The sequence below is a fragment of the Perissodus microlepis genome, chromosome 10, assembly GCF_051167445.1.
Source record: "Perissodus microlepis isolate ML-2025 ecotype Zambia chromosome 10, ASM5116744v1, whole genome shotgun sequence".
Lineage (NCBI taxonomy): Eukaryota > Metazoa > Chordata > Actinopteri > Cichliformes > Cichlidae > Perissodus > Perissodus microlepis.
In genome coordinates this window covers 15110889-15137262 of record NC_140470.1, presented here as the reverse complement: position 1 = coordinate 15137262, position 26374 = coordinate 15110889, and the positions used below count along the sequence as shown (strand labels likewise).

General features: G+C 41.9%; 5 protein-coding genes and 3 non-coding genes across 11 annotated transcripts; all 8 read left to right on the top strand.

Moving 5' to 3' along the window:
* Window positions 1–866: 866 nt before the first annotated feature.
* Window positions 867–5886, top strand: LOC146379091 (serine/arginine-rich splicing factor 1-like). Of its 2 annotated transcripts, XM_084942386.1 has the most exons (6): window positions 867–1284; window positions 3567–3742; window positions 3833–4005; window positions 4290–4670; window positions 4930–5018; window positions 5373–5886. In XM_084942386.1, exons 1-4 carry the CDS (start codon window positions 1091–1093, stop codon window positions 4470–4472), a joined length of 726 nt encoding a protein of 241 aa, XP_084798512.1. In that variant the 5' UTR covers window positions 867–1090; the 3' UTR covers window positions 4473–4670; window positions 4930–5018; window positions 5373–5886. The 2 variants fall into 2 exon arrangements, with proteins under 2 accessions (XP_084798512.1, XP_084798511.1); XM_084942385.1 differs by having other exon boundaries at window positions 4290–5018.
* A 1721-nt stretch (window positions 5887–7607) lies between these two features.
* Window positions 7608–9256, top strand: dynll2b (dynein, light chain, LC8-type 2b). Of its 2 annotated transcripts, none has more exons than XM_084942388.1 (3): window positions 7608–7733; window positions 8293–8433; window positions 8527–9256. In XM_084942388.1, the coding sequence occupies exons 2-3, from the start codon at window positions 8302–8304 to the stop codon at window positions 8662–8664; spliced, it is 270 nt and encodes an 89-aa protein (XP_084798514.1). In that variant the 5' UTR covers window positions 7608–7733; window positions 8293–8301; the 3' UTR covers window positions 8665–9256. The 2 variants fall into 2 exon arrangements, with proteins under 2 accessions (XP_084798514.1, XP_084798513.1); XM_084942387.1 differs by having other exon boundaries at window positions 7615–7733; window positions 8289–8433.
* A 689-nt stretch (window positions 9257–9945) lies between these two features.
* heatr6 (HEAT repeat containing 6) lies at window positions 9946–17787 on the top strand. Of its 2 annotated transcripts, none has more exons than XM_084942380.1 (20): window positions 9946–10273; window positions 10522–10629; window positions 11365–11505; window positions 11589–11704; window positions 11884–11998; window positions 12082–12183; window positions 12279–12443; window positions 12533–12750; window positions 12864–13038; window positions 13113–13319; window positions 14093–14192; window positions 14286–14674; window positions 14756–14878; window positions 14987–15073; window positions 15685–15819; window positions 15906–16028; window positions 16144–16268; window positions 16388–16484; window positions 16601–16805; window positions 16920–17347. In XM_084942380.1, the coding sequence occupies exons 1-20, from the start codon at window positions 9980–9982 to the stop codon at window positions 17228–17230; spliced, it is 3336 nt and encodes a 1111-aa protein (XP_084798506.1). In that variant the 5' UTR covers window positions 9946–9979; the 3' UTR covers window positions 17231–17347. The 2 variants fall into 2 exon arrangements, with proteins under 2 accessions (XP_084798506.1, XP_084798505.1); XM_084942379.1 differs by having other exon boundaries at window positions 9947–10273; window positions 16958–17787.
* Window positions 17788–18962: 1175 nt separating this feature from the next.
* On the top strand, window positions 18963–23237 carry ddx52 (DEAD (Asp-Glu-Ala-Asp) box polypeptide 52). Its single transcript, XM_084942378.1, has 15 exons — window positions 18963–19101; window positions 19337–19583; window positions 19725–19864; window positions 20015–20200; window positions 20303–20446; window positions 20600–20711; window positions 20791–20863; window positions 20989–21192; window positions 21283–21373; window positions 21515–21637; window positions 21731–21881; window positions 21965–22040; window positions 22315–22386; window positions 22504–22800; window positions 23083–23237. The coding sequence occupies exons 1-15, from the start codon at window positions 19015–19017 to the stop codon at window positions 23117–23119; spliced, it is 2040 nt and encodes a 679-aa protein (XP_084798504.1). The 5' UTR covers window positions 18963–19014; the 3' UTR covers window positions 23120–23237.
* Window positions 23238–23880: 643 nt separating this feature from the next.
* rpl23a (ribosomal protein L23a) lies at window positions 23881–26374 on the top strand. The gene is made up of 5 exons (XM_084942377.1): window positions 23881–23956; window positions 24909–25089; window positions 25340–25516; window positions 26048–26117; window positions 26310–26374. Exons 1-5 carry the CDS (start codon window positions 23887–23889, stop codon window positions 26322–26324), a joined length of 513 nt encoding a protein of 170 aa, XP_084798503.1. The 5' UTR covers window positions 23881–23886; the 3' UTR covers window positions 26325–26374.
* On the top strand, window positions 25136–25208 carry LOC146379087 (small nucleolar RNA Z17). The gene has a single exon (XR_014801561.1). It is a non-coding gene; the product is annotated as a small nucleolar RNA Z17 (small nucleolar RNA).
* Window positions 25903–25974, top strand: LOC146379086 (small nucleolar RNA Z17). Its single transcript, XR_014801560.1, has one exon. It is a non-coding gene; the product is annotated as a small nucleolar RNA Z17 (small nucleolar RNA).
* LOC146379085 (small nucleolar RNA SNORD42) lies at window positions 26164–26232 on the top strand. Its single transcript, XR_014801568.1, has one exon. It is a non-coding gene; the product is annotated as a small nucleolar RNA SNORD42 (small nucleolar RNA).

Below are 26374 nucleotides of genomic sequence, written 5' to 3'. Positions count from 1 at the left end.
TGCCATCGGCCCCTCTGGCCAATACCAGTAGGTGGTAGGGTAAAGTGTCTTGCCCGAGGACACAACAACCAGGACAGAGAGCTGGGGATCGAACTGGCAACCTTCCGGTTACAGATGAGCTTCTCAACCCCCTGAACTACAATCGTCCCACTATGCATCCTCTGCACATGTCCAAACCATCTCTGCCTTGTCTCCCTAACTTTGTCTTCAAATTGTTCAAATTAAGCTATCCCTCTGATGTACTCCTTTCTAATTTTGTCCATTCTGGTAATTTTCAATGACATTCTTAACTTCAACTTTGCCACCTCCATCTTTGCCTTCTGTCTTCTTTGCTTGTGCTGTCTCTTGTTAGTGTTAGGAGGCAGTGAGAGAAGAAAAGATTAACATCTTCCCCACTCTTCTATCATCTTCAGGCACACTATTGTGCAACAGCTCTGGAGGCAGTTGTTGTTAATCTGGGCTTGGACAGATTTTATGCCAAATGGCTTTCCTGACAGAACTCTTCCCGTTTGTCCAGGTCTGAGAGTGGGGTTAACACTCTCCTGGCTTGGGTTAACGATATTCATTATTATTCAATAACTTCCTCAGGTGCTGGTTTACTTAAGTAGTTGAGCCTCAGGGTCATTTATAGCAACTGGGTTCGTTTTCAGCTTCAGTCTTTCCTGCTTTCTTGTCTCATCATCACATACCTATTTAAATAAAGGCATTTCTTTAAAAGAAAAAAAAAATGCAAGTATTTGATTGTGTCTGTGCCAGCACGTTTAAACTGTGATGGCTGAAAATCTAGTGGGTGCTGAAACACGACTTGTGTAAATACTAGAACTATTTTGTCTCTCGCTCTTATTTAAGATCACGTTTTGTCTCGCACTTGTAGCACGTGTGCGTGATGACGTACGCTGTCCCCGGCCTCCGTTCAATAGTGTCATGAGGGTCATCCTCAGTATTGGCACTCATGTCACCAGTCCAGTTAAACTGTGAGCGCATATTTTATTTTTACAGATAAAAGCTGTGTCTTTATCTATTTCCCCCCTAACTGCTTGTTCGGGCCGCAGACGTTTAACTGTCACCCTAGCTCGCTGCTAGCGCTAGCATGTCCGGCGGAGGTGTGATTAGAGGACCTGCGGGGAGCAACGACTGTCGGATATACGTAGGGAATCTCCCTCCCGATATCCGCACCAAAGACGTGGAAGACGTGTTTTATAAATACGGAATCATTCGCGATATTGACCTGAAAAACCGGAGAGGAGGTCCACCGTTTGCCTTCGTAGAATTTGAGGACCCGAGGTGGGCTGCAGTGCCACATTTTAACTCATGTTCACACCGAAATATCAGAACAGACTTTAAAGGTGATTTTAAAGCCAAAGAGATTCATGTTAATGCCCACACTTTAGAATTGTACTTCAGAATAAGCATGTATATTGAAATGGTTGTCATTGTTAATTTGGGTGACAATTGTAGGTAATTGTGCTTAAAAATGTTTTGTTTTTTATTTGTATTTATTACTTTTGGGGCAATGTATGTGTCTGGAGACAACAAAATATCCACAAAAAACACTTTAAAACTATATATTGTATCATTATCTCTTCTAAGAAAACAGACAATTTTAGGTATAAATGAGACAACAAAACCCCCTCCCAATAAATAAATAAGCAATTAGTTTTTACAAGTATTTTAAGGATATAAAAGCTGAGGGGCAATGCTCTACACCAGGGGGACATTTAAACCCTGCCCCCCTGTAGATCTGCCCCTGGTGTTAATAAGATAATATTGGTTTTAAATTATAAGCTCAGTTTTTTATGAAATCTTATTTCTACCACTAAGGAGGAAGAAACAAAGAGTTTTGACTTATGCCATTCATAAATCAAAACTCCAACTTAATACCTCAAAATGTCCCTATTCTTTTTCAGTTTCTGGTATTATTTCTCCAAAATATGAGTTAGAAAGTGGCAGAAATGAGTTTTCATAGATTTTAACCAACTAGTTTCACAGGTTCCAGATACAGACTGCTGGGTTTCAGATGTTTTCATTTTATTGGCTCTGTATTATGCCATAGAGACCAGATATTTGTAATATGGTCATCTCAGGTACACAGGTCTACTCCCACCTGTATTATCCAGAGATGTTTTCAAAGGGCTGCACAAAGACCCTATTATATAGATTATAATAAACAGATTAATTTGAACAGTAAACCTTGCAAAGCCTTTTAAAGTAGTATCTCTGGCACTTGCTTCACAAAGTTTGACCAAATTAAACTATTTCTCTTCAAAATGATTTACGGGAGGGTTGTTCTTTGAACTTATCAGTAGAAAAATAAACAACTGTAACTAGAATTTAGCTAAAACAGTTAAATATATTTTTTAATTAAGTAAACACTATATTAAAAGTAAAAGAAAGCAATTGCGAAGTAAGAAGAGCAAGATATCTTGAAACCTCATTGAAAACGTCCCTGTAAGTCCCCCTGATATTTCCCATTTGTATTTAATGAAATCCTTCATACCACTGGAAGTAGGCGGTCAGCTCTATTTCCAGCTTTTCTGTAAAAGTGTGTGTTTTAATTAAAAAATGATTGAACAGACAGAACATAGTTTGCTGTTTCAGCACCATGGAGAGTGACACTGGGACTGATGGGGTCTGAGTGTTTTAATAAAGAAATGACATTTCTCTAAAAACACTTTCCATGTCTAATTAATGTGCACTGTGATTTATTTACACAGCTGTATTGGTCTCTCCATGTAAGAAGTGTCCTCAGAAAATTATGCCAATTTTAGATAATGTTGTAAAAGTAAATTAAGACCAATGTTGCATTTTTATTTTGGGTGAAGCAATATTTTTAATGCCTTCGGTTATTTATGAGTTTAATATAAAACACAGATGTGCTTTGCAAGTCTGAAAAGTGAAAGCAATTAAATCTGCATTCTGTTTGATTGCCACTAGGGGGCAATAACTGCAGTTTCAAAATACTTTGGTTCCTATGTAAATCTACGGGAAACTGGCTTTCTTACTTAACCTTTCTAAGCAATTTTTTGCTGAGTTTATGGGTTCAGTCACTCATTTGGGGTAATACCGAATTTAAAAAATTGAGTCACGGTTTTAAATCTTTCTCATACTAAGTTTCACAAAGGTAATGCTCATTGGCTAGCCACTTAAGCATGTGGTTTCACAAAGAGAAGCTTCTTTCCTCACATCCTATTTCAAAGCACCAGCTTGACTAAGCAAAAATCCTCACCTCCAAGCTTTTTAACCCAGACATCAGAAGCCAGTAGGTGGCAACACATTTTATACTGTCTGTGGTTTCATACTGTTTTGTCCTTACCATTTTTTATCATTGAGGGTAAACTGGACAACAAGATTACTCTACTATAATTCGTCTGCACTACAAATGAGATAATGAAAACAGACCATCAAATTGCCTCTCTGAATCTTAAGAAAAAGTTGTATGCTTGTTGTTAGATTGGCTCAGTTTTACATTAACACATTAAAGTGATATGTTGAGTCTTCAGTAGTCCAAAAGTCGATACCCTCTGTCATGTTCCGAGGAGTGCGTGAGTGTCAGTATCACTCTTCAGGGATGCAGAGGATGCTGTTTATGGACGTGATGGTTACAACTATGATGGCTACCGTCTGCGTGTTGAATTCCCACGAAGTGGAGGTGGAAGGGGAGGTGGTGGCGGAGCTTTAGGAACCCCAAGGGGACGGTATGGTCCCCCGTCACGGCGCTCCGAGTACAGGGTTATAGTCTCAGGTAGGCGCGTGCATCTTGTCACCTTGCATCTTATTACCTCCCCACCTTAATGTGTTACATTTCCTATAACATCCCTATTCTTCACGTCAGGCCTTCCCCCCAGCGGGAGTTGGCAGGACCTGAAGGATCACATGCGGGAGGCAGGTGATGTATGTTATGCTGACGTGTACCGTGATGGCACCGGCGTGGTGGAGTTTGTACACAAGGAAGACATGACCTACGCCATCTGTAAATTGGATAACACCAAGTTTCGCTCCCATGAGGTAGGTTAGGGTCACTGCAATGAATAGCTCTGGGAGTAAATTTTAGGATTTAAATTTTCCAAGGTAAGTCCTGATGCAAAATTTCGAGCAGGGAGAGTGAAGAAAATGGGGAAATTATACATTAATGACACTAATCAGATGGTGTACAATGTTAAGACCATGTTTAATTTCTTTCGTGGAGATTCTTCGTAAGAGGGCAGCAATCTTTTCCAAATGTTTTTAACCACAATTAATGTAATCAAGCAGCTCTTTTGCCATTCCCGCTCTTCTGTTTGTATGTTCAGGGTGAGATGGTCTACATTCGCGTAAAGATGGACGGCTCTCGCAGCCCCAGCTACGGTCGCTCACGCTCTCATAGCCATAGTCGAAGCCGCAGCAACAGCGGGTCACGCAGCTACTCCCCAAATTGCAGCAGAGGATCTCCTCACTACTCTCCCCGACGCTCCCGCTCTCGCTCTCGCACCTAGACGCCCCTCCTATGACATAAACCACCAGCTCATCCCAGCCGCTCGTCTCAGAGTGGAGACAACAGACTTCACAGAACAGATCTCCATGGACCATTTGCTGTGTTAACTGTTTCCTGCATCTCTTGTGTGTTTCTTTTCCCCCAGATTTCTGTTGCGGGATTTATTTTGCTTTAGACCAGCTGAATTTTCCTGGTTTACGTATGTGTGTCCCTTTTACTTATATCCTTTTCTCACCCTTTTCACGCACAATGATCTAAACCTTTTTCCTGCAAACTTGTCCCTTCCTATGTGTGTACTCCTCCTCTTCCAGTTCCAAGCTGTGTGTGGGTTGTATGCTTTGTGTTTTGGTTTTTATACTGGGGTTGTTATGGATGTATATATATTAATATACATATAGTTGTTACCAGCATTGCTTATAAAATTGTATTTTGACCCTTTCCTGTGTTTCTCTGTTCAGAGTTCAGAGGAGCAGGATAGGATGGGAACAGAGGAGACTGTTCATATTAGGATAAGCAGGAGGAGGAGGAGTCAGATATGGCACCAATGGTATGATGGCTGTGGTCTCTATATCTGAAATCTGCATAAGATAAGGCTTTAGTCCATTTTAGCCATAAATATATGCTTGAACATAGCTGATTACTGTAATGAGATGTTTGTGGTTGTAGTAAAGGTTTTGTTTGTTGCATGCTCACATTCTAAAGTTCATACCGGCAAGGTTAGACAAGCCCCTAAAGTCCAGTGATTCTTCTCAGTAGTCCCTGCAGATTTTTCTAAAACATTATAAAGTCCTGTGATGGTTCTGTCCCTGGTAGCTGTATTTGTTGACATTTCTTTAAGCATTTTCGTGAAGGTGTGATTCTAACTTTCCTCCTTCTCTTTGGTTCTGCTGGTATTCTGAAGGTCTGGACTGGGCTCATTGTCTCCCCATTCCGGAGCCGGATTAGGATTAGGCTTCAGGATGGATACATGGAGCAGGAGCATGGGAGCAATTTACCGGGAGAGGATCCCGACCCCTGACCCTGTCCACATAACCCCATCAAAGTGGAAACATTTTATAGAAATATTCAAACTTTAAATTGGCCTTCAAACAGCAGAAAGAAAATTTCTTTCCACACGGGAAGGCTTCCTGATGAGAATTATTTTTCTTTTTTAAATTAACATGATCAAAGCTTGGTGTAATCCAGGAGGAGGGCTGGGAGGTGCAGGATGGATCCACGCACATAAGGAGAGTGGTAAAGCTAAACATGAACACACTTACGGAGGGTGGGGAGACTCGGAGGTTACAGGAGGATGTGACTTTATGTATGTCACATTTCTCTTAGGTCAGCGCTTTTCTGCAGAAGATGCATATTCATTAGGATAAATATAATCTCCAGTACCTTGAAAAGCTTCAATAAAAAATCACTTTACAGTTTCCTGTTTTCCTGGTTTTCTTTTTTGTACAATTTCTGCAGATTTATCAGATTACACAGTACGTCTACAAGTTTCTGGCATATTTCTGGCCTGATATTTGACTGCTCTTCTGTTGGTTGGTTTCTGGCATGGACTCTGCTTTTAAGCATATCCCACAAATTTTCACTGAGGTTGAGGTCATGACTTTGGAAGGCTATTCCAGAAAATTCATGTTAGCCTGTTTTCATGTGTATTTGCGATCATTTTTTTGTTGAAGCATCGATTTGGGTCCAAGTTCCAAACATCTAGCTCTTAATTTGAGGTGAAGTTAAAGAATCTGGAGGTAGCCCTCTTTCTTTATGATTCCATCCACTTTATGCAGTGTACCAGTACCAGTGCCATCTAAACAGCCCCAGAACATGATGCTACCATCACTATGGTTGGCAGCTAGTACAGTATTACTTTTCAAAGCCTCACGTTTACTCCTCTAAGCATATCCTGTGTCATACCGTGGGGTATGTTCACGGGGTATGTAGGATCTCCAGGCATTTGGTTTGTTCATCGCTGGAAATTTCAGTCAAGCTTGACATCTCAGTTAATGGTGACAGTGGACAGTGACCCTGGTGTTCCAGCAGTTCCAGTTAATGGCATGCTTGAGCCTTGGAGGTTCCCTTGAACGTACTAACCAATTTCAGTGACAGTTTGGGTCTTCTTCCAGACACTGGAAAAGTGGTGACACATCTGAATGACTTGTACTTATGTACTTGTGTTTGAACTCATGATCTTGGAGCCTGCAGTTGTTTAGAAATCACTCCAAGAGACCTTCTCAACTTGTGTAGATCTACAATCCTCTTCCTTAGATCTTCCCTGAAGAGTTCCTTGGACTTTCCCATTGGACTTCCCCATTGGTCAATCCACCAACTGCTGTCAAATAAACACTTTATGTGTTGGCAAAGAAATTACCATTTATAGTCAATCGTGACAATCAATGAGAAGTTAATAGGTCTTATCAAGTTAAAAAACACTAGAACTTTCAGCACAACTTAAATGATTTAAGCGAGTGTGTGCACAAAATTGACTCTCTGTGGATTATAGAGAATCCAAAATAATTCCAACTTGTTTCTTTAAAATCATTAAAGATGTATGCTGTAAAATCACTACACTGTGGAAAAAGAACAGTTCAAAGAAATCATTAACACACAAAAGGACTGTGATGTTTATGCTTGTGATAAGTGAAAGTAAACTTCTGGGCACATTTGCGATGCCTCAGTTTAGGGTCTTGGTTATCTACACTACCTTTTTGAAAGAGGGTAGAAATGGACACCAAATAAAATTACAGTCATACCAGCTTGAATAAATAAGGATGATTATGAGTCATGCAATGGGAGCCCAAGAATAAAACATATGAAGTTGAAAGTGATCATAACGGGTATAATTTAATGTTACTGTGAGGTACTGAGGACTGTGGAAAAGGGAGAAAAAAGAGAAAAAGCAAACCAGGACAATTTGAACCTGTGTTTTTACATGATTTGAAAAAACTCAAATCTTGTTCATAACTATTTTATTAGTTATGAATGTGCATATTTTGGGCCCGAGGGGGGTTGCACACCAATCACCTGGCTCAATGGGGCAAGTTGGGGGAGGGAACGGGTGAAACGGTGCATTCTGGGTGGAAATAAGATGCGGGGTGCTGTCCGCAAGTAAAACCACGCCGTTGGCAGGGTGGAGGCTTCGCTCGAGCCAATCACGTGGTGATTGTGAAGTGGAGGGCGGAACGCACGGGGGCACACTTCCTTGCATAAATAAAGGAAAAACCTGCGCGGTCCCTTCATCGCACACCGTTGCACGTTAAGACTTTCTTGAAAGACGGTAAGAGTAAAATGCACGTTTGATTCTAACCTTTGCTGCGAATTGTCACAGTGAGCAGGTCAGCGCGAGGGGTGAGGTTTCTGTACCCCGCGTGCTCATCCACGCTCTCAGGCTCTTACCTTACTTGCTGCACATTATTTGCAAACCTGGTAATCGGAGCACTTAAACCATTGTTTGGTTAAATTAGCGATACTGCGTGTTGCAATGGTTAAACTGGGCTATTCCAGCAACATTTACCAAATAATGATGCCAGCGACGCATGGCTTCTATTTTTTGTGATCCTAACATAAAGGGCCCTTTATGTTAATGTCTTAAATTACACGAGGGACCTCAATAAAAGGGACACCTATCTCCATCAGCTGTTTTGGATAGTGTCCTGGTTTCATTTAGCTCTCACTTGCAAATCATGTAAATCATCTATTCAAAATGAAAGTAAATAAAAGGCACCCCTGCAGCCAGTGACCGCTTCCTTAGGCACATTGTGTGATAGCAGTGATGTCATGAGAAGGTAAAAGAGCTGAGCGGACACGGTAAAGATTGCTTTGTCTCCTGCAGTCAGAAAGCCAACATGGGTGACAAGAAGGCTGTGATCAAGAACGCAGACATGTCTGATGAAATGCAGCAGGATGCAGTGGACTGTGCCATGCAGGCCATGGAAAAGTATAACATTGAGAAGGATATCGCCGCCTATGTCAAAAAGGTATGTTGCTGTTGCTTCAAAGTAAAATGAGTGGCGCAAACTTGTTGCATGCATTTTTGCCAAGAAGATGCTAACGTGTGTCTTCCCCTGCAGGAGTTTGACAAGAAGTACAACCCCACATGGCACTGCATTGTTGGGAGGAACTTTGGCAGCTATGTGACACATGAGACGAAGCATTTCATCTATTTCTACCTGGGTCAAGTAGCTATTCTGCTGTTCAAGTCTGGCTGAGACGTGGGCTCCTAAACTATTTCAGCATTTCTTCTCCCATTTGCTACATGACTACCTCCTAATTTCTTGCTGTCTTCAGCCTGTTATTATTTTTGTCTCCTGCAACACTACCAACAGTGGCTGGTGCTTTGAGCTTGTGTAATGCCTGGACTGGTGATGTGTCATTGATAGAAAATGCCAATATAAAATGACTTATGGTGACAGCACTCAGTCAGCCTCTGCACTTCTAACAGACTCATTATGGCTCATGACTTCCCAGTAATTTGCTGTGCTGTGGTGGCACAGACTTTGTATGTTAGTTCACATGACTGTATAATTTATTTTCATTGAATTAAAATAAGCAACAGCCTTTTTTTTGTTATCCTTTTGATTTTCACTGACAAACCATGCTCAGACTGTTGCTTACATGAAATAAAGGATGCAAAATACTGAGAGATTTTAGGGGTTTTGTACATGCCTAAACATTCCTGTTGACACTTGTAGTGTTGTTGTAGATCTTTGGGAATGTAATTCAGTGAGTAGTCATTGTGATATTTTCATCATATTGACCAGAAAAAAAAACTTTGACAACAGTAAACTGGTTCAAAATGTGTTCTGTGTGCTTTAAATTCATTTGACTTCCATGAGCTATTAATGGCTTGGCACCCTGTTGGGCTGTCGAGCACTTTATCTCCCGTGTATTCTGAAGCATTGTGATGCATCTAAACTTTAGGTGCTCTGACATAACTGGGAATAGGCAGATATAGAGTACCTCTTGTTTGGAAATGCAGAAATTTTTTTGTGCATTTACAATGCGGTGTGTAAGGCAAAAACTGAATTTGTACAGTTTCAAATGATCTTAAAAGCTAGTATTTGGTATGAACACCTTTATTCAACACTTAAGTTCTTGTGTAATGTGGCGTACTGCAGCCTTTTCTCACAGTTTGCTTTCCTGTGAAAAAAAAAAATTACAGTAAAGTTAAGCACCGTTTTAGAAAAAATAAATAAATGGCAAATCAAACTATGTGGAAGCTAATGTCTGCCAGTGAAATAAAGTTGACTACGCATGCAGGCAAAAGTTTATTTTAACAAATTCAAAATTTTGAGTTGCCTAATGTGAAATTTTCGGCTTTTGAATAGCAGAAAAAATATATTATTGTATTTTTTCAGTGGAAGAAACAAGCCTCCATACTATACAAAACTGCTGGCGGTAAACGCTGTAAAATGGATAGTTTTGTTTTTCTGGTTTTCACCGCAGGGGGGCGGTAATGAGCTGAACTCTTGGATATGATGCTTTAAAGAAAGCCCAATAACCACCGAGGAGATAGTAGAAGTAATGGCGGCTCAGAGCGGGTTGTCACACCCGGCTCTTGTCCGCGGTGGTGTGTCTGTTTTCCCCCCGGTGCCTCTGTCCGCTGAGGCCGCTCCGTTCACTCCCATGGAGCCGTCCGGTTGGGGGCCCGGCTCACAGTCGGAGGCCGAAAAACTGTTTTCCAACTGCGCCATAAAACTGAGAGCCCTGCGAGCAGACTCGGTCCAACTCAAAGAGGAGCTCAACCTGCTCTTTGACCAACTCTTGTCCGAAAACTACAACAGGACCTTCGAGCCCGCTGTCAACATCCGTCCAGAGGTACGGACACTCGCTTTGGACCTGTAGTCTGTTTTCAGCGACACAAACTCTATAAAAGTCTGCCGCCTCTGTATTTAGAAGCAGAGGTGGGATTAATAAACACTGAAATAGCCATAAACCCACGCACTTCAGAGCCCCGAGGATAACCATATAATCAATAAGAGACTAGCTCTAAACTAAACCAACAACTGTGACATCAGCATTTTGTTTTTTTTCTGTATTGGTGAGCCTCCTTATTTCCATTTCAGGACGTGTGTTCTCTGCTGAAACATGCCAGCTGTCTTGTGCCCCTGACTCAGGAGCATCTAGTCATCAAACTCTGCCAGGTTGTCCATCATCTGCTCAACCAGCTGAAGGTAACAGGTCATGCTTGTGCCACATGTACACTTATGTATTGTTAGGACTGCTTTTGTCGCATTTACACAATATGGACAAAAGTACTGGGTTGTCACTGAACTGAGGTGTTTCGTTCAGTCTCGTTGCCACAGATGAACAAAATCAGTGAAGTCGAGTGTGGTACTATAACAGGATGACCGATGCCAACTAAGTGGTATTATTGCGAAGTGGAAGCAATAAATCAATAACCACAGACATCCAGACCTCAATAGGCATTAAAACCGTATATAGAGAGCTTCGTGGCATGGTTTCTATGGCCAAGCAGCTTTGCATCACCAAATATCGGACAGCAGTGGGCCATCTATAAAGTTTGTTTGGTCTGGGTTGATGGTTCCAGTAAAGGCATATCTTAATGCTTTAGGGAAACTGTGCCAACTTGGGTCTGCCCCAGTGCACAAAGCAAGCTCCTTAAAGACGTGCTAGGATGAGTTTGATGCGGAAGAATATGCCAAACTGATCCAACCATCAAACACCTTTGGGATGAACTAGAACAGAGATTCCAGCATCAGTGTTTGGCTTCATAAATGCTCTTCTGGATGAGAGGATGAAATTTACAAGCCTGTAGAGGATTCTCTTAGTGGAAACTCTTATATCACGACAACCAACTGCATACTAACAGAATGGGATGTCATAAAAGCTTGTGTAGTTGTTGGGATATACTGCACTTACAGCCACATTTGTCTTTTATTTTTAAGGTAATAATGGATGAGCACACGCTGGATGTACTGGTGAACTATACTGCAGGTGCACTGAAAGTATGCAGTACGTGGACCCACACAGACGTCCTCCTGGCACTCTCCACTGTAGTCTATGGGAATGGACCTCAGTGCCACCAGGTAGATATTTAGTGCACTTTCCGAAAAGTGTGCCCTAACTGTTGACTATTTACGTCAAGATTATTTTGTATATATATTTGTAGCACCTCAGCGACTTACTGGGTGAAGAGGGATTCCTCCTGCAGTATAGTTCTCCATCTCAGTCAAACATGGAGTTGCGCCGCGTTGCTCTTACCTGCATGGCCAACATCTGTCTCAGGTACTGCTACAACATGCTTGATGCCAGTAGCCATTTTTATCTGTGTAAACTGCAGGCTATATGAAAGCCTGATTACTGAAGAGCTGCTTCGAATCTGGAACTCGAATGAGACGCAGTGCCAGTTTCTCCATCTTTGAGCTTGTATTTGTCGCTCTAATCATCTGCCTCTGTCCCTGCAGGATACCTGGTCAGCCGCCTTTGGATGATCAGTACAGAACTGTGTGCTTTCGAGCCTTCCTGAAAACGCTGCAGTCAACCAAACCTCCCGACACTGATGAGCTCTTCTACTGCATGGTACTGGATACTCAACAACAAACATTTAAACGAGAAACAGATTAATTCAATCCTGCTTATATAAAATTGTGTAATCTGCGCAGGTGATCCAAGCAGCTCTAAAGGGACTTCAGTGTTGTCTCTCAGGTGGGAAGTGGAAATTTGGTGGAGGGGAGGAGCTCGGGTCTGTACTGGCTGCACTTAAGGTGTAAAATCTCACCACATGTGCACAATTATTATTAATTGATTAATTTTTGTTGAGTTGAGTATTAATATGGAGTCCTGCTCATGTATTCTGCAGCGACTCATGTTCCAGGGGGCTCCAGGTGTGATTGTGGAGTGGCCGGCTGTACTTTATCCAGCACCTTTACCGCAGTACGAGAGTCTCTCCGCAGCAAAAACTGCAGAATCACCAAAATCATTAGAGCCACCAAAGGATGCCGCTGTGCCAGGAAAAGCTTCAGGGGTAAGAAGAGTGTTGATACCAGCAATGGCCATATTTAAAAACACTGAGGAAACTCTGGTTTTTAATTTATTGTATTTCTCTCTCCAAAGAATAAAAAGAGGAAATCTAAAGGTAAGGGAAAGAAGACGAAAACCGAGGAGAGCAGAGGGGATGAACGAGAGGAAGGAGATGCAGAGACTGTGCCTGCGCTTCTGAAAGGCAGGACGGAGGAAAAACAGCCTGCCTCATTTCTCTACCCGTCCTGGAAACTAAACAGTTCTGATTCTGAATTTTCCGACCTAGAGGGCAACGCACAGAGCAAATTAAGGTACAGAAAGACCCTTAATAAAATATTTTTCTCCCATGCATGTGTATCTTTTAAAAGTTTCAATAGATGTTTTTAATTTTTTTATTTTTTTTTTGCTGTTTACACTCTTTCAGAGTGAACCACGGTCGTGTGCGTCAGGGGGCGCTGCACTGTTTGTTAGCTGTGGTGAAAGCAGTAGAGAAGAGAACTCTGTACGGTTACTGGTCTTCCTTCATCCCCGACTCTCCCATCGGGGGATCACCGCCTCTTACTCTCCTCACAATTATTCTGAAGGACCTCTCTCCAAAGGTACAACACACACACACACTGTGCAGTTCTGGACCGATACGATTGTAACATCTCTCTCTTGACCCCCCTTCCAGGTGAGGTTGTGTGCACTTCAGGTGTTGTCAGCCATGCTGGATAGCTCCCGGCAGTTCCTGGCTGTGGCTGAAGATACGGCGTCTCCTCGAACATCTTACACCCCTTTCTCCTTCACGCTGGCGACTGCTATCAGAGAGCTGCACCGCACCCTCAGTCTGGCCCTGCTGGCCGAGACCTCCCCTCAGACTCTCACACAGGTCATAAAGGTACGATTATTTGCTCTCCATGAACACTTTTTATCTTTCATCTCTTTCTCTTTTGGGTTACAGCTACTGTCAATATTTCTTTGTTGAACTTTAATATAAACCCGGATGTTACAGACTATAGCATAATGATTTATTTTTTCTTTCCTGTAAAAACTTATTAGGTAAACATAATTAAATTTAAACTCCATTTAATTTCAGTGGAATTACACCCTCAGTCTCATAAAGTATGACCGAAAACTGATAACTTAATGAATCCATTAGGGTTTAATTACATTTATTTCATTACATGCGATATGTTCAGGTTCCAGTAATGAAATGCGCTATAATGCAAAAGTAAACAAGTATTCTAAGTGATTTTTATAGTGTTAAAAAGTTCTGAAAAGACTCTGGAATAGTCTTTGAAAGTTGCGCTTTTCAAATTCGGACATAAAAATAGAATTAAGAATAAGTCTAGTGTTGTTGTTGTTGTTTTTCAGTATTGAAGCGAAAAATAAACAGAATTTGTTGTGACAATTACCAGTTTAGCTATATGGTTGCATATTGCCTGCTAACACTTTGAATAACTTCACATACTTTTGCTGTGTAAGGTCACATGTTTGCAGTCTGTGTGTTCATATAAATAAGAGGATTAGTCACTGTTTGTCTTTTTTGTGGTGTTTATCAGGATGTAAATTACAATATGAGTTTCATGTGAAATGAGCTGAGAGAGTGCTGAATTCTGACATGCATCTTTGTTATCCACACTGTAAATATCCGTCTGCTCCGTCTGTTAGTGTCTGGCCTACTTGGTAGCCAACGCTCCCTATCACCGCCTCAGACCTGGCCTGCTCACTCAGCTCTGGAAGCAGATTCGTCCGTATGTGCGCCACAGAGGTCTGTATGTTGTCGGCACACTGAAATAACTGCCAATAGGATGTAAGACACTGAAGTCTGTTACCGTCCACACAACTATCTGTCCCTCTTTAGATGTGAATGTGCGTGTGTCAGTCCTGACACTTTATGGCGCTCTGGTGACCACGCAGGCTCCTCTTCCTGAGGTGCAGCTGCTCCTCCAGCAGCCAGATCACAGCAGCAGCATGGGTGTGTTCACGCCACAGGACTCGGGCCTCAGCTGGAGACAAAGAGACGGGGTGTCCTCACCCTCTCGTACACCAGTCAAACATTCCCAGCGGAGCTCCAGCACACACTCCCCACACATTCCTCACACACCAGGGGAAGAGGACAGCCGGCGACTGTGGCTGCTGCAGCTCTGTGTGACACTAGTGACTCAACCCAGAGAGGACCAATCAGACAGCGAAGGAGTGGGAGGGGGTGCTGCTTTAGAGCCACCTCCTGTTCGACTTGAAGCTCTGCAGGTGAGCAATAATGAGCCAGACAGGAAGCTCCAAACAGGCATTTCTAAAGTCTGAAGATGTTTTTAATCTCTTGTGTTTCAGGTCTTGTCTCACCTGGTGCGTGGCTACTTCCCTCTAACTCAACACTATCTGTGTGAGATTGGGCAAGTGAGCGCACGCTGTCTTGGGGAGACGGACACCTCCATACAGCTGCACGGAGCAAAAGTAATGCCCTCTATATAATATAGCAGTATAAATTGAATACTGATCCTGCAACAGTACACAATAAAACAAGTATCAGATATTTAGAAATAACATCTGTCTTTTATTTAGTTGCTAGAGGAGTTTGGTTCGGGAATAATTCAACAGTACAGAGCAGAAAACAACGTGCCTGAGAGCTCAAGGGTCCCCATAAGCCAGGTAAATGCAGATCATTTCTACACAGTGCACTACACACAGCATACGATTACAGAGGTTTAAACAAATGCACTTCGTTCTTTTTGGACAAATCCTCATTCGCCTGTTTCAAAGATAATTTCAGCAAATTTAGGGTTAAAATCTAAGTGTAAGTGCTATTCTTAATATCCATATGTAACAGACAGGTTTAAAATATATATTTATGTAACATTTTAGAGCATTTAAGCAAAACTCTTTCAGACTTTGACACTAATGTCATGTTTTCTGTCCTCACACACTGATGTGCATTTCTAAGAGATTGTAAAATAATTTTTCAGAAGTGTAAAACCTGAGTTTCAAAGACCCCAGAGACCTTAGATGGAAAAACTCTTTGTAATTATAAAGATAACCACAGTTTCCTGAAATACTCATACTCACAGGGGTAGGGACATGATTTCATATGATCTACAGGTCGAGCACAGACTGAGAGTTAAGCTGCTGTCATTGAGGTACAGATCAGTTCTGTGCAGGCTTTAGCAACAGTAAAAGGAGGCATTAAGAACAGGTTATATTAAAAAAAATCCCTCTAATCCACATTAATGTGTGTTCATTTAATTAATGTGTGTACAATACAGGTGGTGCAGTTTTGGTCAGAAGTGTTGAGCGGCCCGTTAAACCGAGCGCTGCAGAATGAGCAACATCCCACGCTGCAGGCGAGCGCCTGTGACACGCTCTCCTCCATTCTGCCGCAGGCCTTTGCACAGCTGCCTGTGAGTTATTTCCTTTTATTGGACTTGTTTTTCTGCACTAGTGCTGCCGAGCTTCATGGCGCTGTATGTGTACTGTTGTTTTTAAGGACAAGACCCAGCTGATGTGCATCACTGTGCTGCTGGGACTCACCTACATTGAAAACTACCTGGTGAAGACGGCAGCCATCAGGGCTTTGGGGATCTACGTACTGTTCCCCTGCTTGAGAGAGGTAGGTGTGCTGATCACCAGCTATGACCACAATTTACAATTTAAATCAGATATTTTGAATCCAAGATATGTAAACCTCTGGAAAAAAAATAGAAAAATTATGTTCTTCTTTTCAGGATGTCATGTTTGTGGCTGATACTGCAAATACTATCCTAGCTGCGCTCGATGATCGATCTACAAATGTGCGTGCCAAGGCTGCCTGGTCCCTTGGGAACCTCACAGACACTCTTATTGTTAATATGTAAGACAGCATGGATGTACCACACATATAATCTCAGAACCGACTGAAATCATATTAAAAGGATAGAATAAAATATACCTAATGCCTATAAACAGTTGATCTTGTTTCTCTTTAACCAGGGAGAGTGTAGGTGTGGACTTCCAGGAAGAGTTATCAGACATGTTGCTGCTCAAGATGCTGCAGGCAGCCACGCGAGCAGCAGCAGACAAAGACAGGGTGCGAGCAGCTACGCTTTCACACTCACACAAACATGCAGGTTATTTTAAAACGCCCCCGAATTCATCTGTTAGATCTTGTAGAGTGTACTTACGTCCTCCCTCGATCCCTACCAGGTGAAGTCTAATGCAGTGCGCGCTCTCGGGAATCTGCTTCATTTCCTGCGGCAGAGTCAGATGACCAGGCCCGCGTTCCAGCAGCCGCTGGAAGATGCAGTGCGTGCTCTGGTTAAAACGGTCCAATCAGAGGCTACGATGAAGGTCAGATGGAACGCCTGTTATGCTTTGGGAAATGCTTTCAGAAACCCCGCCTTGCCGCTAGGTAAGTTTTTAACCACAGGGCTGTAAAAGCATCATACATTGTCAGTGTTATGCATTACATTTGAAGGAGGCTGCTGTGCAAAATGTCTCCATCAGTGATTCATTTGGATTTCAGTCTTTTTGAAAAGCTGCTCGTGTCCATCTCTTCATCAGACTCAGCTGCCTGGTCTCACGAAGCGTTCTCTGCGCTCTGCCATGTTGTTACTTCCTGTAAGAACTTTAAAGTGCGGATCAAATCTGCCGCTGCCCTTGCAGTTCCCGCCCACCGCGGCTGCTATGGAGACACAGAGCGGTTCACCCGTGTGTGGTGCTCCCTCGCGACAGCCCTTGAGAACAGCGAAGACACCAACGACTTCTTGGAGTACCGCTACAGCGCCAGCCTGCGACACACACTCTCTCAGGCTCTCTTACACCTGCTCAGCGTAAGCCAGTCACAGGACATGCTCGGGCTCGGCGCGTCGCTGGCCAGCGAGGAGGGGACGGGCATCAGAGAGCATTTGATGAAGTACCTCCGAGCAGAGGAAGGAGGAGGAGAGGAGGCAGAGAAGGATATAAGGGGGGAAAGTTTGCACCCTCGGGAGAGAATTGGAAGTGTGGAGCAGATTTTGATCAGGATAAAGGGGTTAAAGGTGGAAGGGGAGGAGGAGAGGGGTAAGGAGATGGTGAGTCATTTCCTGGAGGATTTAATAAAGATTTGTGAAGAGACTTGGGAAAACACCCAAACTAACAGAGAGGTGACTGAAAGCAAAGCGGATCATGTATGAACTGCTGGGCAGTGATTTATGACTGATAATGTTGAACATCTGTTCAAAGATATTTGAAATCTGAAAAAATACAAATAAACATTTTCAGGAAGAAAAAGAATAAATTGAACCCTGTGTATTGATCTCATGCATTTATACCACTTTGGTCATTCTTAGAGGATGATGGTGGCTTTGTAATTTTACTAATATGATTAAAGATTTTTAAGTGTAAACATGTAATTCCCTGCAGTCTGGATTTGTTAAACTATAAAAACTTTCTTTTGAAACATGTTGCCAAGAAATGTACTGAACTGAAGCCTTCAGTTGATCCAAAATGCTCCGGAGAGGGAGGGAGAGAGAGCACATTTCTCCCATATTGGCTTCTCTTCACTGGCTCCCTGTTAAATCCAGATTCAAATTTAGAGTTCTTCTCCTCACATACTAGGTCTTAAATAATCGGGCCCATTTTACAGACCTATAATGCTCCAATAGAGCGCTTAGTTCTGAGAATGCAGGCTTACTTGTGGTTCTTAGGATATTTAAAAGTAGAATGGGAGGCAGAGTCTTCAGCTTTCAGGCCCCTCTTCTGTGGAACCAGCTCCCAGTTTGGATTCAGGAGACAGGCATCCTCTCTGCTTTTAAGATTCGGGCTGGATCAGGCTGCTGGGGGATTTACCATGATGCACTAAGCATTTCTTCTTCACACTGTGTATTTAATCATTAATCTGGCTCTCTTCCATAGTGTACTTTTTGTTTTGTCTCCCTGCCCCTCACCCCCAGCCTGTTGCAGCAGATGGCTGCCCTTTCCTGAGCCTGATTCTGCTGGAGGTTTCTTACTGTTAAAAGGGAGCTTTTCCTACTGTTGCCAAGTGCTTACTCATCGGGGCATCCTTTGAGAGCTTACCATTTGATACCTTAAAATTTAAAGTGTATAAAAAAAAATTGTGATTTGATGTTACATAAAAAAAAAATGAATTGCTACTTTGGGTCACTATCCACCCTTAAATGTTGCTACTGCAAAAATCAGAATGTATGAGATACGCTCTACTCTAAAGTTTCATCAAATACAGTCCTGTGCAGAAGTGTTAGTTTTTAGTCCACTTCAAGATATCAGGAGAGCATCTTTATTATATTCCTCAGAATGAGTGGCATTTGCTTTGAACAGCTGTTCACAACACCATGGAAGTAAAACAGTAAAGTTAGTACTTTCAGATTGTTGAATCATGTTCATCTGTTAGTATCACTTTCACAGGTCACGTGGTTGACCTGTGATTGTATGATTATGAATTGTAACAAATAAAGAAAATCACACACACACACACACACACACACGAGGATAATTAGTGTAAAGTTGCCTCACTCGCTGTAACACTCACAGCCCGCCACAGGGGGCGCCAGAGGCGAGAGGTGGATGATCCGGATGTTGATTAGTGATGCCTGATCGGGGCACACCACGCTGTTGTAGAAATGGACGCGTTCGAGTTGTTTCGGAAACTCGGAGTTGGGGCTAAATTTGACCTGAAGAGGTTTGGTCAGGACGCCGCTCGGTTTAAGGTAAGCTTTATAGTGTAGCTGATGACGTACTGGATGAAAACAGTTCATGCTGCTGTTAACCAATCGCTATGGTTTAATGCATTTTAGCTAACCTCGAGTTTTGCTGTCCTGCTTGTGTAGGAGTATAACGTTTTAGGCAAGTTGTTGTGCTTAATACATGTATTTGAAGAATAGTACAACCGTAACACTCACACATACATGTACACACACGTTTGTGTATCGTTTTATTTTGTAGCCCGTGAGGAGTCACGCAGAAGAAGCTTCTCCCGATCCTCTCTCTGCGATTGATTATTTTGCAACAGCCAATGGAGCCCAGAGCTGGACCCAGGCACAGGAGGAAGAGGAGGGCAGGGAAGAATATGAGGGAAGTGAAGATGGAGATTCCGACATAGGAGGCAAAAGAAAGCGCAAAGAGGAGGAGAGAGAAGTGAGGACCAAAAAGAAGAAGAAAAAGACCAAAAGCAACCAAGTGGAGGTGAAAGGTAAAGAAGTTGTAGTAGTAAAGGATGCAGTTTTAAAGTGTTCACTATGGAAACCTTGTTATTACAAAAATTTCGAGTGACATTTAGAATGAACATGATCTAGCTGTTCACTCCTGTTTGATGTCTTCTGTCTGGCTGAAGCTGGTGGTGAACTGCTGAAAGAGATGCAGGGAACTGGCATCACCTGGACCTCTTCTTTGGACAGAAAGATCCAAAACCTGCCGAGTGACTGGAAGGAGAAATCTTCATTGAAGAGGCTGAAGCATCTTCATCAGGAAAAGGTCCTCACTGAGCTACATCTTATAGCACAAAGAAGTAAAATAAAGAGATTCTGCAAAATGTTAAAACTGCTTCTTAGTGGTGAAATGCTGTGCAGAACTACTGCTGTCCCCCTATCTGCCATCGAAAAAAGTATTTCTCTTTCATTCTAGGTCAATCGTATTCGCGCCCAAAACCGCATAAATGTGCACGGCTGTGACATACCTGACCCTGTGTGCACATTCGAGGAGCTGCTCTCCGAGTATCGCCTCAACCCGCGTGTCCTTCAGAACCTCAGAGACGCCGGGCTGAGTTCCCCAACGCCGATACAGATGCAGGCGATGCCCCTCATGATGCATGTAAGCACACACGCTCGTCCTCATTTCTTTGATTTGGGATTAGTGCACAGACGATGATTTTCTGAGGGTTTCACTCTTGGTTTGGTTTGGTTTGTCTGTCAGGGTCGGGAGCTGCTGGCCTGCGCTCCCACGGGATCTGGGAAGACTTTGGCTTTCTGCCTCCCACTGCTCGCTCAGCTGCAGCAGCCAGCCAATCAGGGCTTCAGAGGTGTGATCATCTCCCCAACCAGAGAGCTGGCCAGCCAGGTATGCAGCATAAATTAGAAAGTGATCCTTTTAAAAAGGAAGGAGGCCTTTCCTGCTGTGAACGACAGCAGCTGGTGATAGATAAAGGATGATAAGTGACTGACTTCCTGTGTTTTCAGCAGTATTTGGTCATTGTTGTTGAATTGTGTTCAGACCTACAGAGAGCTGCTCCGTCTGTCAGAGGGAGTCGGGTTTAGAGTTCACATCATAGACAAAGCGTCACTAGCGGCTAAGAAATACGGACCACGGTCAAACAAAAAATACGGTAAGAGATCGTTGGCTCATAGAGGATGAAAAATGAGTAAATCTCACTGGCTTTTAACTCCTGACGTTTCTGTGTGCAGATATACTCGTCAGTACTCCAAACAGACTCATCTTCCTTCTCAAGCAGGATCCTCCAGCTATCGATCTCAGCAGGTGACATTTGATCTGCTCCACTCTGATGGTTTTTGTGTGTCGTACACGCTCTATGTGTCTCTTTATTACTTAAATTTTTTTTAAAAAGAATACAGATTGATGATATTCTGCGTGTTGCTTTTCAGTGTGGAGTGGCTGATTGTCGATGAGTCCGATAAGCTGTTTGAAGACGGCAAGACGGGCTTCAGAGAGCAGCTGGCCACCATTTTTCTGGCCTGCTCCGGTCCAAAGGTGCGCAGGGCTTTCTTCAGCGCCACTTGCACAGCAGATGTAGAACAGTGGTGCCGCCTGAACCTCGACAACCTGGTTTCTGTAAACATCGGGCACAGGTACGGCTCTAGCTGAAGAACTGCTTACTGCAGCAAATTCATGCCTTCTTTTTTTTTCACAATAGAAACATGGGTGTTTCATCTTTTTAGAAATACAGCTGTGGATACGGTAGATCAGCAGCTGCTGTTTGTCGGAACAGAGAATGGCAAGCTTGTGGCAATGAGGGATATCATCAAAAAAGTAAGGAGCTTACTTGATTTCAAATAAAACAGATTTATTAGTGGTTGTTGCATAAACACCCGTTTAAATCATTTCTAATTTCTGATTATTTTATCTTACAAGCTAAGATAAAATAAAAGAGTCCTCTTTTCTGTGTTTCAGGGCTTCCTGCCGCCCATGCTGGTGTTTGTTCAGACTATAGAAAGGGCACGGGAGCTTTTCCATGAGCTGGTGTATGAAGGCATCAACGTGGATGTAATCCACGCAGACCGCACACAGCAGCAGGTACATCAACACACCTACCACTCCTGTCATTTATTTCCATTTCAGTTTATTTATTGAGTGCTCTCGTCCTCATCGTTTGCTCCTATGTGTCAGAGAGACAACGTGGTGAACAGTTTCCGCTCCGGGAAGATTTGGGTGTTGATCTGCACCGCTCTGCTCGCCAGAGGAATCGACTTCAAAGGCGTAAACCTCGTACTCAACTACGACTTCCCTACCAGCGCTGTGGAGTACATCCATCGCATTGGTTGGTTTGGACAGTGATCCACAAATAATCAGCCTGATGTTTCCACTTCGTCTTTGACGCGTATCACACTCTGTGTCTGTCAGGTCGTACTGGGAGAGCTGGACATCAGGGGAAGGCCGTCACCTTCTTCACAGAGAATGACAAACCTCTGTTGCGCAGGTAGGAAAAAAGCAAACTGAGTTTTTTCTTCATTCAAACCCATATCCAGCTGTTAACACACAATTTAAAAGAATTTTCTGGATTTCCCATGGACCATCCTATTTGGTTCTTGGTCTCTATCATTGGTGTTGCTTTTTTAATAAAATAATTTCACTGCAGCACAACGATTGCAAGTTTAGGTCACTTCTTGCCATTAATTTATTTTTAAAGCACCTTGAATTTAAATACTGAGCCTGTAGTTTTTCTTTTTTTTCCCTATGCTTCTCTTTAACAGCATTGCTAATGTTATAAAACAAGCGGGCTGTCCTGTACCAGACTACATGGTTGGTTTCAAGAAAATAAACAGGTAACAAAGCTCCATGATTGCCTGCACATTTACAGAAATGTTTCCTTTGATTTAATGCTTAATTGCTCCCTGTTGAGTTTTGGTAAGAGCGGTCTGGTCGTTATTTTTTTTGTTTAGCAAAGTAAAGCGGAGACTTGAGAAGAAACCTCCCAAGAGAAGCACCATTTGCACAACTCCTCGCTTCTTAATGAAGACCAAAGGCAAAGATCAGAAAAAAGGAAACAAGCGAGCAGCGAGAGGAGAGCAGAAAGGAGAAAACAGAGCTCAAACAACATCACACCAGGAGAAAGAGGAAAAGAAGACAAAAGGACAGGGGCTGAAGAAAGGAAATAAAACACAGAAAGAAGGAAAAGAAAAACACAAGAAAGTGTCTCAGAAAACAACAACAGAGACTTCAGGAACCAAGTTACAAAGGTGGGGAAGGACTTTCATGCACATTTATCCAGTCCAATAAACTACAAACTGCAATCATATCAAACTCTGCTATGTAAAAAAACAAAACAAAATGATATGATAAATGACTCTGTACACAACATAAATCCAATTTCCTTAGCATACCATTAGAGTGAAAATCTGTGAAAAGTTAAAAATAGGAAACATTATTGTCAAATATATCACAGAGGCCTGTATGGAGCCATAAATTGAACCCACTTGAATAAAAAATATTTCTAATATTCATTCTTTCTTCTTCAACAGGAAAAAGGGGAAGAAAACTAAGCTGAAGGCAGACTAGAGGAGTACGATGCAGATGAACTGATGAGAAGATGCATTTGCAGTCTGATTTATTGCCAACCTTTACATTTGTGCTTTGTAATATGAGAGTATAAAATAAACTTTTATATGTGTATAAACTTTTTTTTGGCATTTTATTACATTTGCTCACCTGACTGAACATAATTTTGTATATTTGTTAATAAAGATGATGACTGTGAAAGTACATTAAATAGCAACTGGGTATTTTTGATTAGAAGTAAACTATAAACTGTAAGTTATTGTACTCTTGAGGGCCAGCTATAACAGACGGTGCCCTAAAATGTACCATTTCTGTTCAACCTTTCACCAGACTTTGTTAGTGTTGGATTAAAACTTTAAGGGTAACTTAAAAAATGGGTATTCATACACACAGATATAATAACTTATTAAATCAGGGGAAATTTCATTATAAATATAAATGTCTTTATATATAAAATTTGAAATATATTTCTTGCCAGTCCAAAATGTTGAAACCTAATTGAAACCTATTTTCCTTCAATAATTGCACAAACAGCACTGTAACAACAGTCTGGTGCTTAAAGAGGGGAGATATGTTTATCTAATTACACAATTATTTTTTCATGAATTTATATAAAGAAAGAAAAGATTATTGTAATAAATTTGAGAGTCATGCAAACAAAGTATTTTCGTAGCAACGTTTCATCAATGTGATAGCAAAAAAGCAAATGCAAAAAGCGATAGCAAATTTCCTAACTATCGCGATACATTTGCTATGAGATCTCGCCCATGCAATATACCGCAGGAAACCCCGTTCAGTCTTCCTTTCTCAACATGGCACCGAAGGTGAAGAAGGAAGGTTCGTGAATCTACCAGTTTTGAATGAATAAATCGTATATTTTAGTTGAATTGGTGCCTCTTTTTGTACCGTATGTGTACGGTATGAAGGAATATAGTGAAATTGTTTTGTTTGAGCTCAAGTTATTGCTGTCAGAGCTGTAAATATGTGGATATCTCAAGAGTGTGGGTCCGGCATGTAGACTGTAACGTGATGCTGGCTAAGCTAAGCTAAATCAAGCCGCTGTTGATGAAATCGCATGTGTTTACAGTTACATTTATTTAATGTTTTCTTGTTAAGTCGTCTCTTATGGACAAGGCTTAGTTAGTTCATCTCATTATGGCTTCATTAACTCAGATATGTCTGCGGATTAGGTGTTTTAGCTCATGTTAGCAATGGCCTTAGCTTAGCAGGCTTTAAAACGTTGCATTAGCAACGCGTGAGAGCATCTCTAAATTTCTTTGATATTATTGAAAACCTGACTGTTGAAGTTTTAGCTGTTGTAGTCAGCGATACTTCCTGTAACGAAAAAAACCCTGAGAGCTTGTTGGTGTGCTAGTAATCTGCCTTCTGGGTGTTAATACTGTGTGGACGGCAGATATGGTTGTGTGCATACTGAGCAGTAAGAAGTAAACTCCCATGTCTTTTAAGCACACGTATCTTAAGATCATATGATTCAATGTAAATACTGACTAACTTTGAAATAGCTGTGAGGCAGATCCATTCAGCTTCATTTGTATATAATGCTTATTTTAGTATTTGTGTCAGTGTAAATGTGGATTTCACTGGATCAGCTACAAATCATTACAGAATTCAGTAGATGACCTGCTGTGTACATTGTGTAAAGTATGTGGGCCACAGGTTGACTTGGCAGTGCTGTGATATATTCCAAAGTGTTCATTGCCATATTGACAAAGCCTAGAATAATGAACCACTGTCTAATAGTGGTAACTTTCTTTTCCCCCAATCATAGCTGTCCCTGCCAAGACTGAGGCCAAGTCAAAGGCTCTGAAGGCCAAGAAGGCTGTGCTGAAAGGTGTACACAGCCACAGGAAGAAGAAAGTCAGGACTTCTCCCACCTTCCGTCGCCCTAAAACCCTCCGTCTCCGCAGACAGCCCAAATATCCCCGCAAGAGTGCTCCTCGCAGGAACAAGTGAGTTACAAACAGTTCACGCAGGTCACAAACATGAGCGGACCTTGGTGCACATGATGGTAATAGCGATCAAAGCATGAAAAAGCATGATTCCAGTTTTTTTAAACTTCTGATGCACCAATCTTAAATTTTTTAAAACATGTTTGTAGTGAGCAATAGTGAATAAGCAGTTAACCTTTAATTATATTGTAGAGACTTTGAAATTAAGTGAGGACCTCTGACCAAAGAACTTGTGCATTTTATTTTATAGGTTGGATCACTATGCCATCATCAAGTTCCCCTTGACAACAGAGTCTGCTATGAAGAAAATTGAAGATAACAACACACTTGTGTTCATTGTGGATGTCAAGGCCAACAAACATCAGATCAAGCACGCTGTCAAGAAGCTGTACGACATTGACGTCGCCAAAGTCAACACACTCATCAGGTAGAAATCCTCACATAGCTGAGCTGAAAGCCAACTTCATACAGACCTTTTCAGTCCTTTACACTTTCCCATGAAGGAAGCATTGACTTCATATGTACTCATCATACGCTGTGCAAGTATCTGGATAAATATGACATTTAAGTGGATGTGCTGAAAACAAGACAAACCAACACATCAGGATATTACAGGAAGATTTCCAACCGATGTTATTGTGGGGGACCCTTTTTTACCCATTAATTTTGTATAGCATTGACATGACAGTGGAGGGGGGTGTGTGTGTATAATTTTTTTTAGCCTTCTGGTAAATGATTTGCTGATATCTGTTCATCTATGTCCCAGTAATGAATTTGAATTTGCCACATCTGACAGCCAATAACAGCCAATTTGGTGCACATGATGGTAATAGCGATCAAAGTATGAAAAAGCATGATTCCAGTTTTTTAAACTTCTGATGCACCAATCTAAAAAAAACAAAACATTTTAAACATGTTTGTAGTGAGCAGTAGTGAATAAACATGCCTTTATGTGCAGGCCTGATGGTGAGAAGAAGGCGTACGTCCGTCTCGCACCTGATTACGATGCGTTGGATGTTGCAAACAAGGTGAGCCTTTATTCCGCTGTTGACTTTCTGAAGCCAAATCAGTCATGTGCATGTGATGTAAACTTTATATTTGCTCTGAATGTCTGTGATGCATTCAAAGGAACCACTGATGCAAAACAGTGCAGATACAGATGTGACGACTCTTGTTGATGAACATTGTGTAATTAATATCCTTTTTTATTTTATTTGCAGATTGGCATCATCTAAACAGCAGTCGAAGAGACTTGTGGAATAAAAATAAATATTTGTATAAACAA

Excerpts from the sequence above, each read along its gene's own strand:
- LOC146379091 (XM_084942386.1), top strand. The coding sequence starts at position 1,091 with ATGTCCGGCGGAGGTGTGATTAGAGGACCTGCGGGGAGCAACGACTGT. Across the intron at positions 1,285-3,566 it reads GTAGAATTTGAGGACCCGAG|GGATGCAGAGGATGCTGTTT; the intron begins GTGGGCTGCAGT and ends ATCACTCTTCAG. Across the intron at positions 4,006-4,289 it reads CCAAGTTTCGCTCCCATGAG|GGTGAGATGGTCTACATTCG; the intron begins GTAGGTTAGGGT and ends TTGTATGTTCAG.
- dynll2b (XM_084942388.1), top strand. The coding sequence starts at position 8,302 with ATGGGTGACAAGAAGGCTGTGATCAAGAACGCAGACATGTCTGATGAA. Across the intron at positions 8,434-8,526 it reads TCGCCGCCTATGTCAAAAAG|GAGTTTGACAAGAAGTACAA; the intron begins GTATGTTGCTGT and ends CTTCCCCTGCAG.
- ddx52 (XM_084942378.1), top strand. The coding sequence starts at position 19,015 with ATGGACGCGTTCGAGTTGTTTCGGAAACTCGGAGTTGGGGCTAAATTT. Across the intron at positions 20,201-20,302 it reads CGATGCCCCTCATGATGCAT|GGTCGGGAGCTGCTGGCCTG; the intron begins GTAAGCACACAC and ends TTTGTCTGTCAG. Across the intron at positions 21,638-21,730 it reads CAGACCGCACACAGCAGCAG|AGAGACAACGTGGTGAACAG; the intron begins GTACATCAACAC and ends CCTATGTGTCAG.
- rpl23a (XM_084942377.1), top strand. The coding sequence starts at position 23,887 with ATGCAATATACCGCAGGAAACCCCGTTCAGTCTTCCTTTCTCAACATG. Across the intron at positions 23,957-24,908 it reads ACCGAAGGTGAAGAAGGAAG|CTGTCCCTGCCAAGACTGAG; the intron begins GTTCGTGAATCT and ends CCCCAATCATAG. Across the intron at positions 25,517-26,047 it reads AAAGTCAACACACTCATCAG|GCCTGATGGTGAGAAGAAGG; the intron begins GTAGAAATCCTC and ends CTTTATGTGCAG.
- heatr6 (XM_084942379.1), top strand. The coding sequence starts at position 9,980 with ATGGCGGCTCAGAGCGGGTTGTCACACCCGGCTCTTGTCCGCGGTGGT. Across the intron at positions 15,074-15,684 it reads CAAGGGTCCCCATAAGCCAG|GTGGTGCAGTTTTGGTCAGA; the intron begins GTAAATGCAGAT and ends TGTACAATACAG. Across the intron at positions 15,820-15,905 it reads AGGCCTTTGCACAGCTGCCT|GACAAGACCCAGCTGATGTG; the intron begins GTGAGTTATTTC and ends GTTGTTTTTAAG.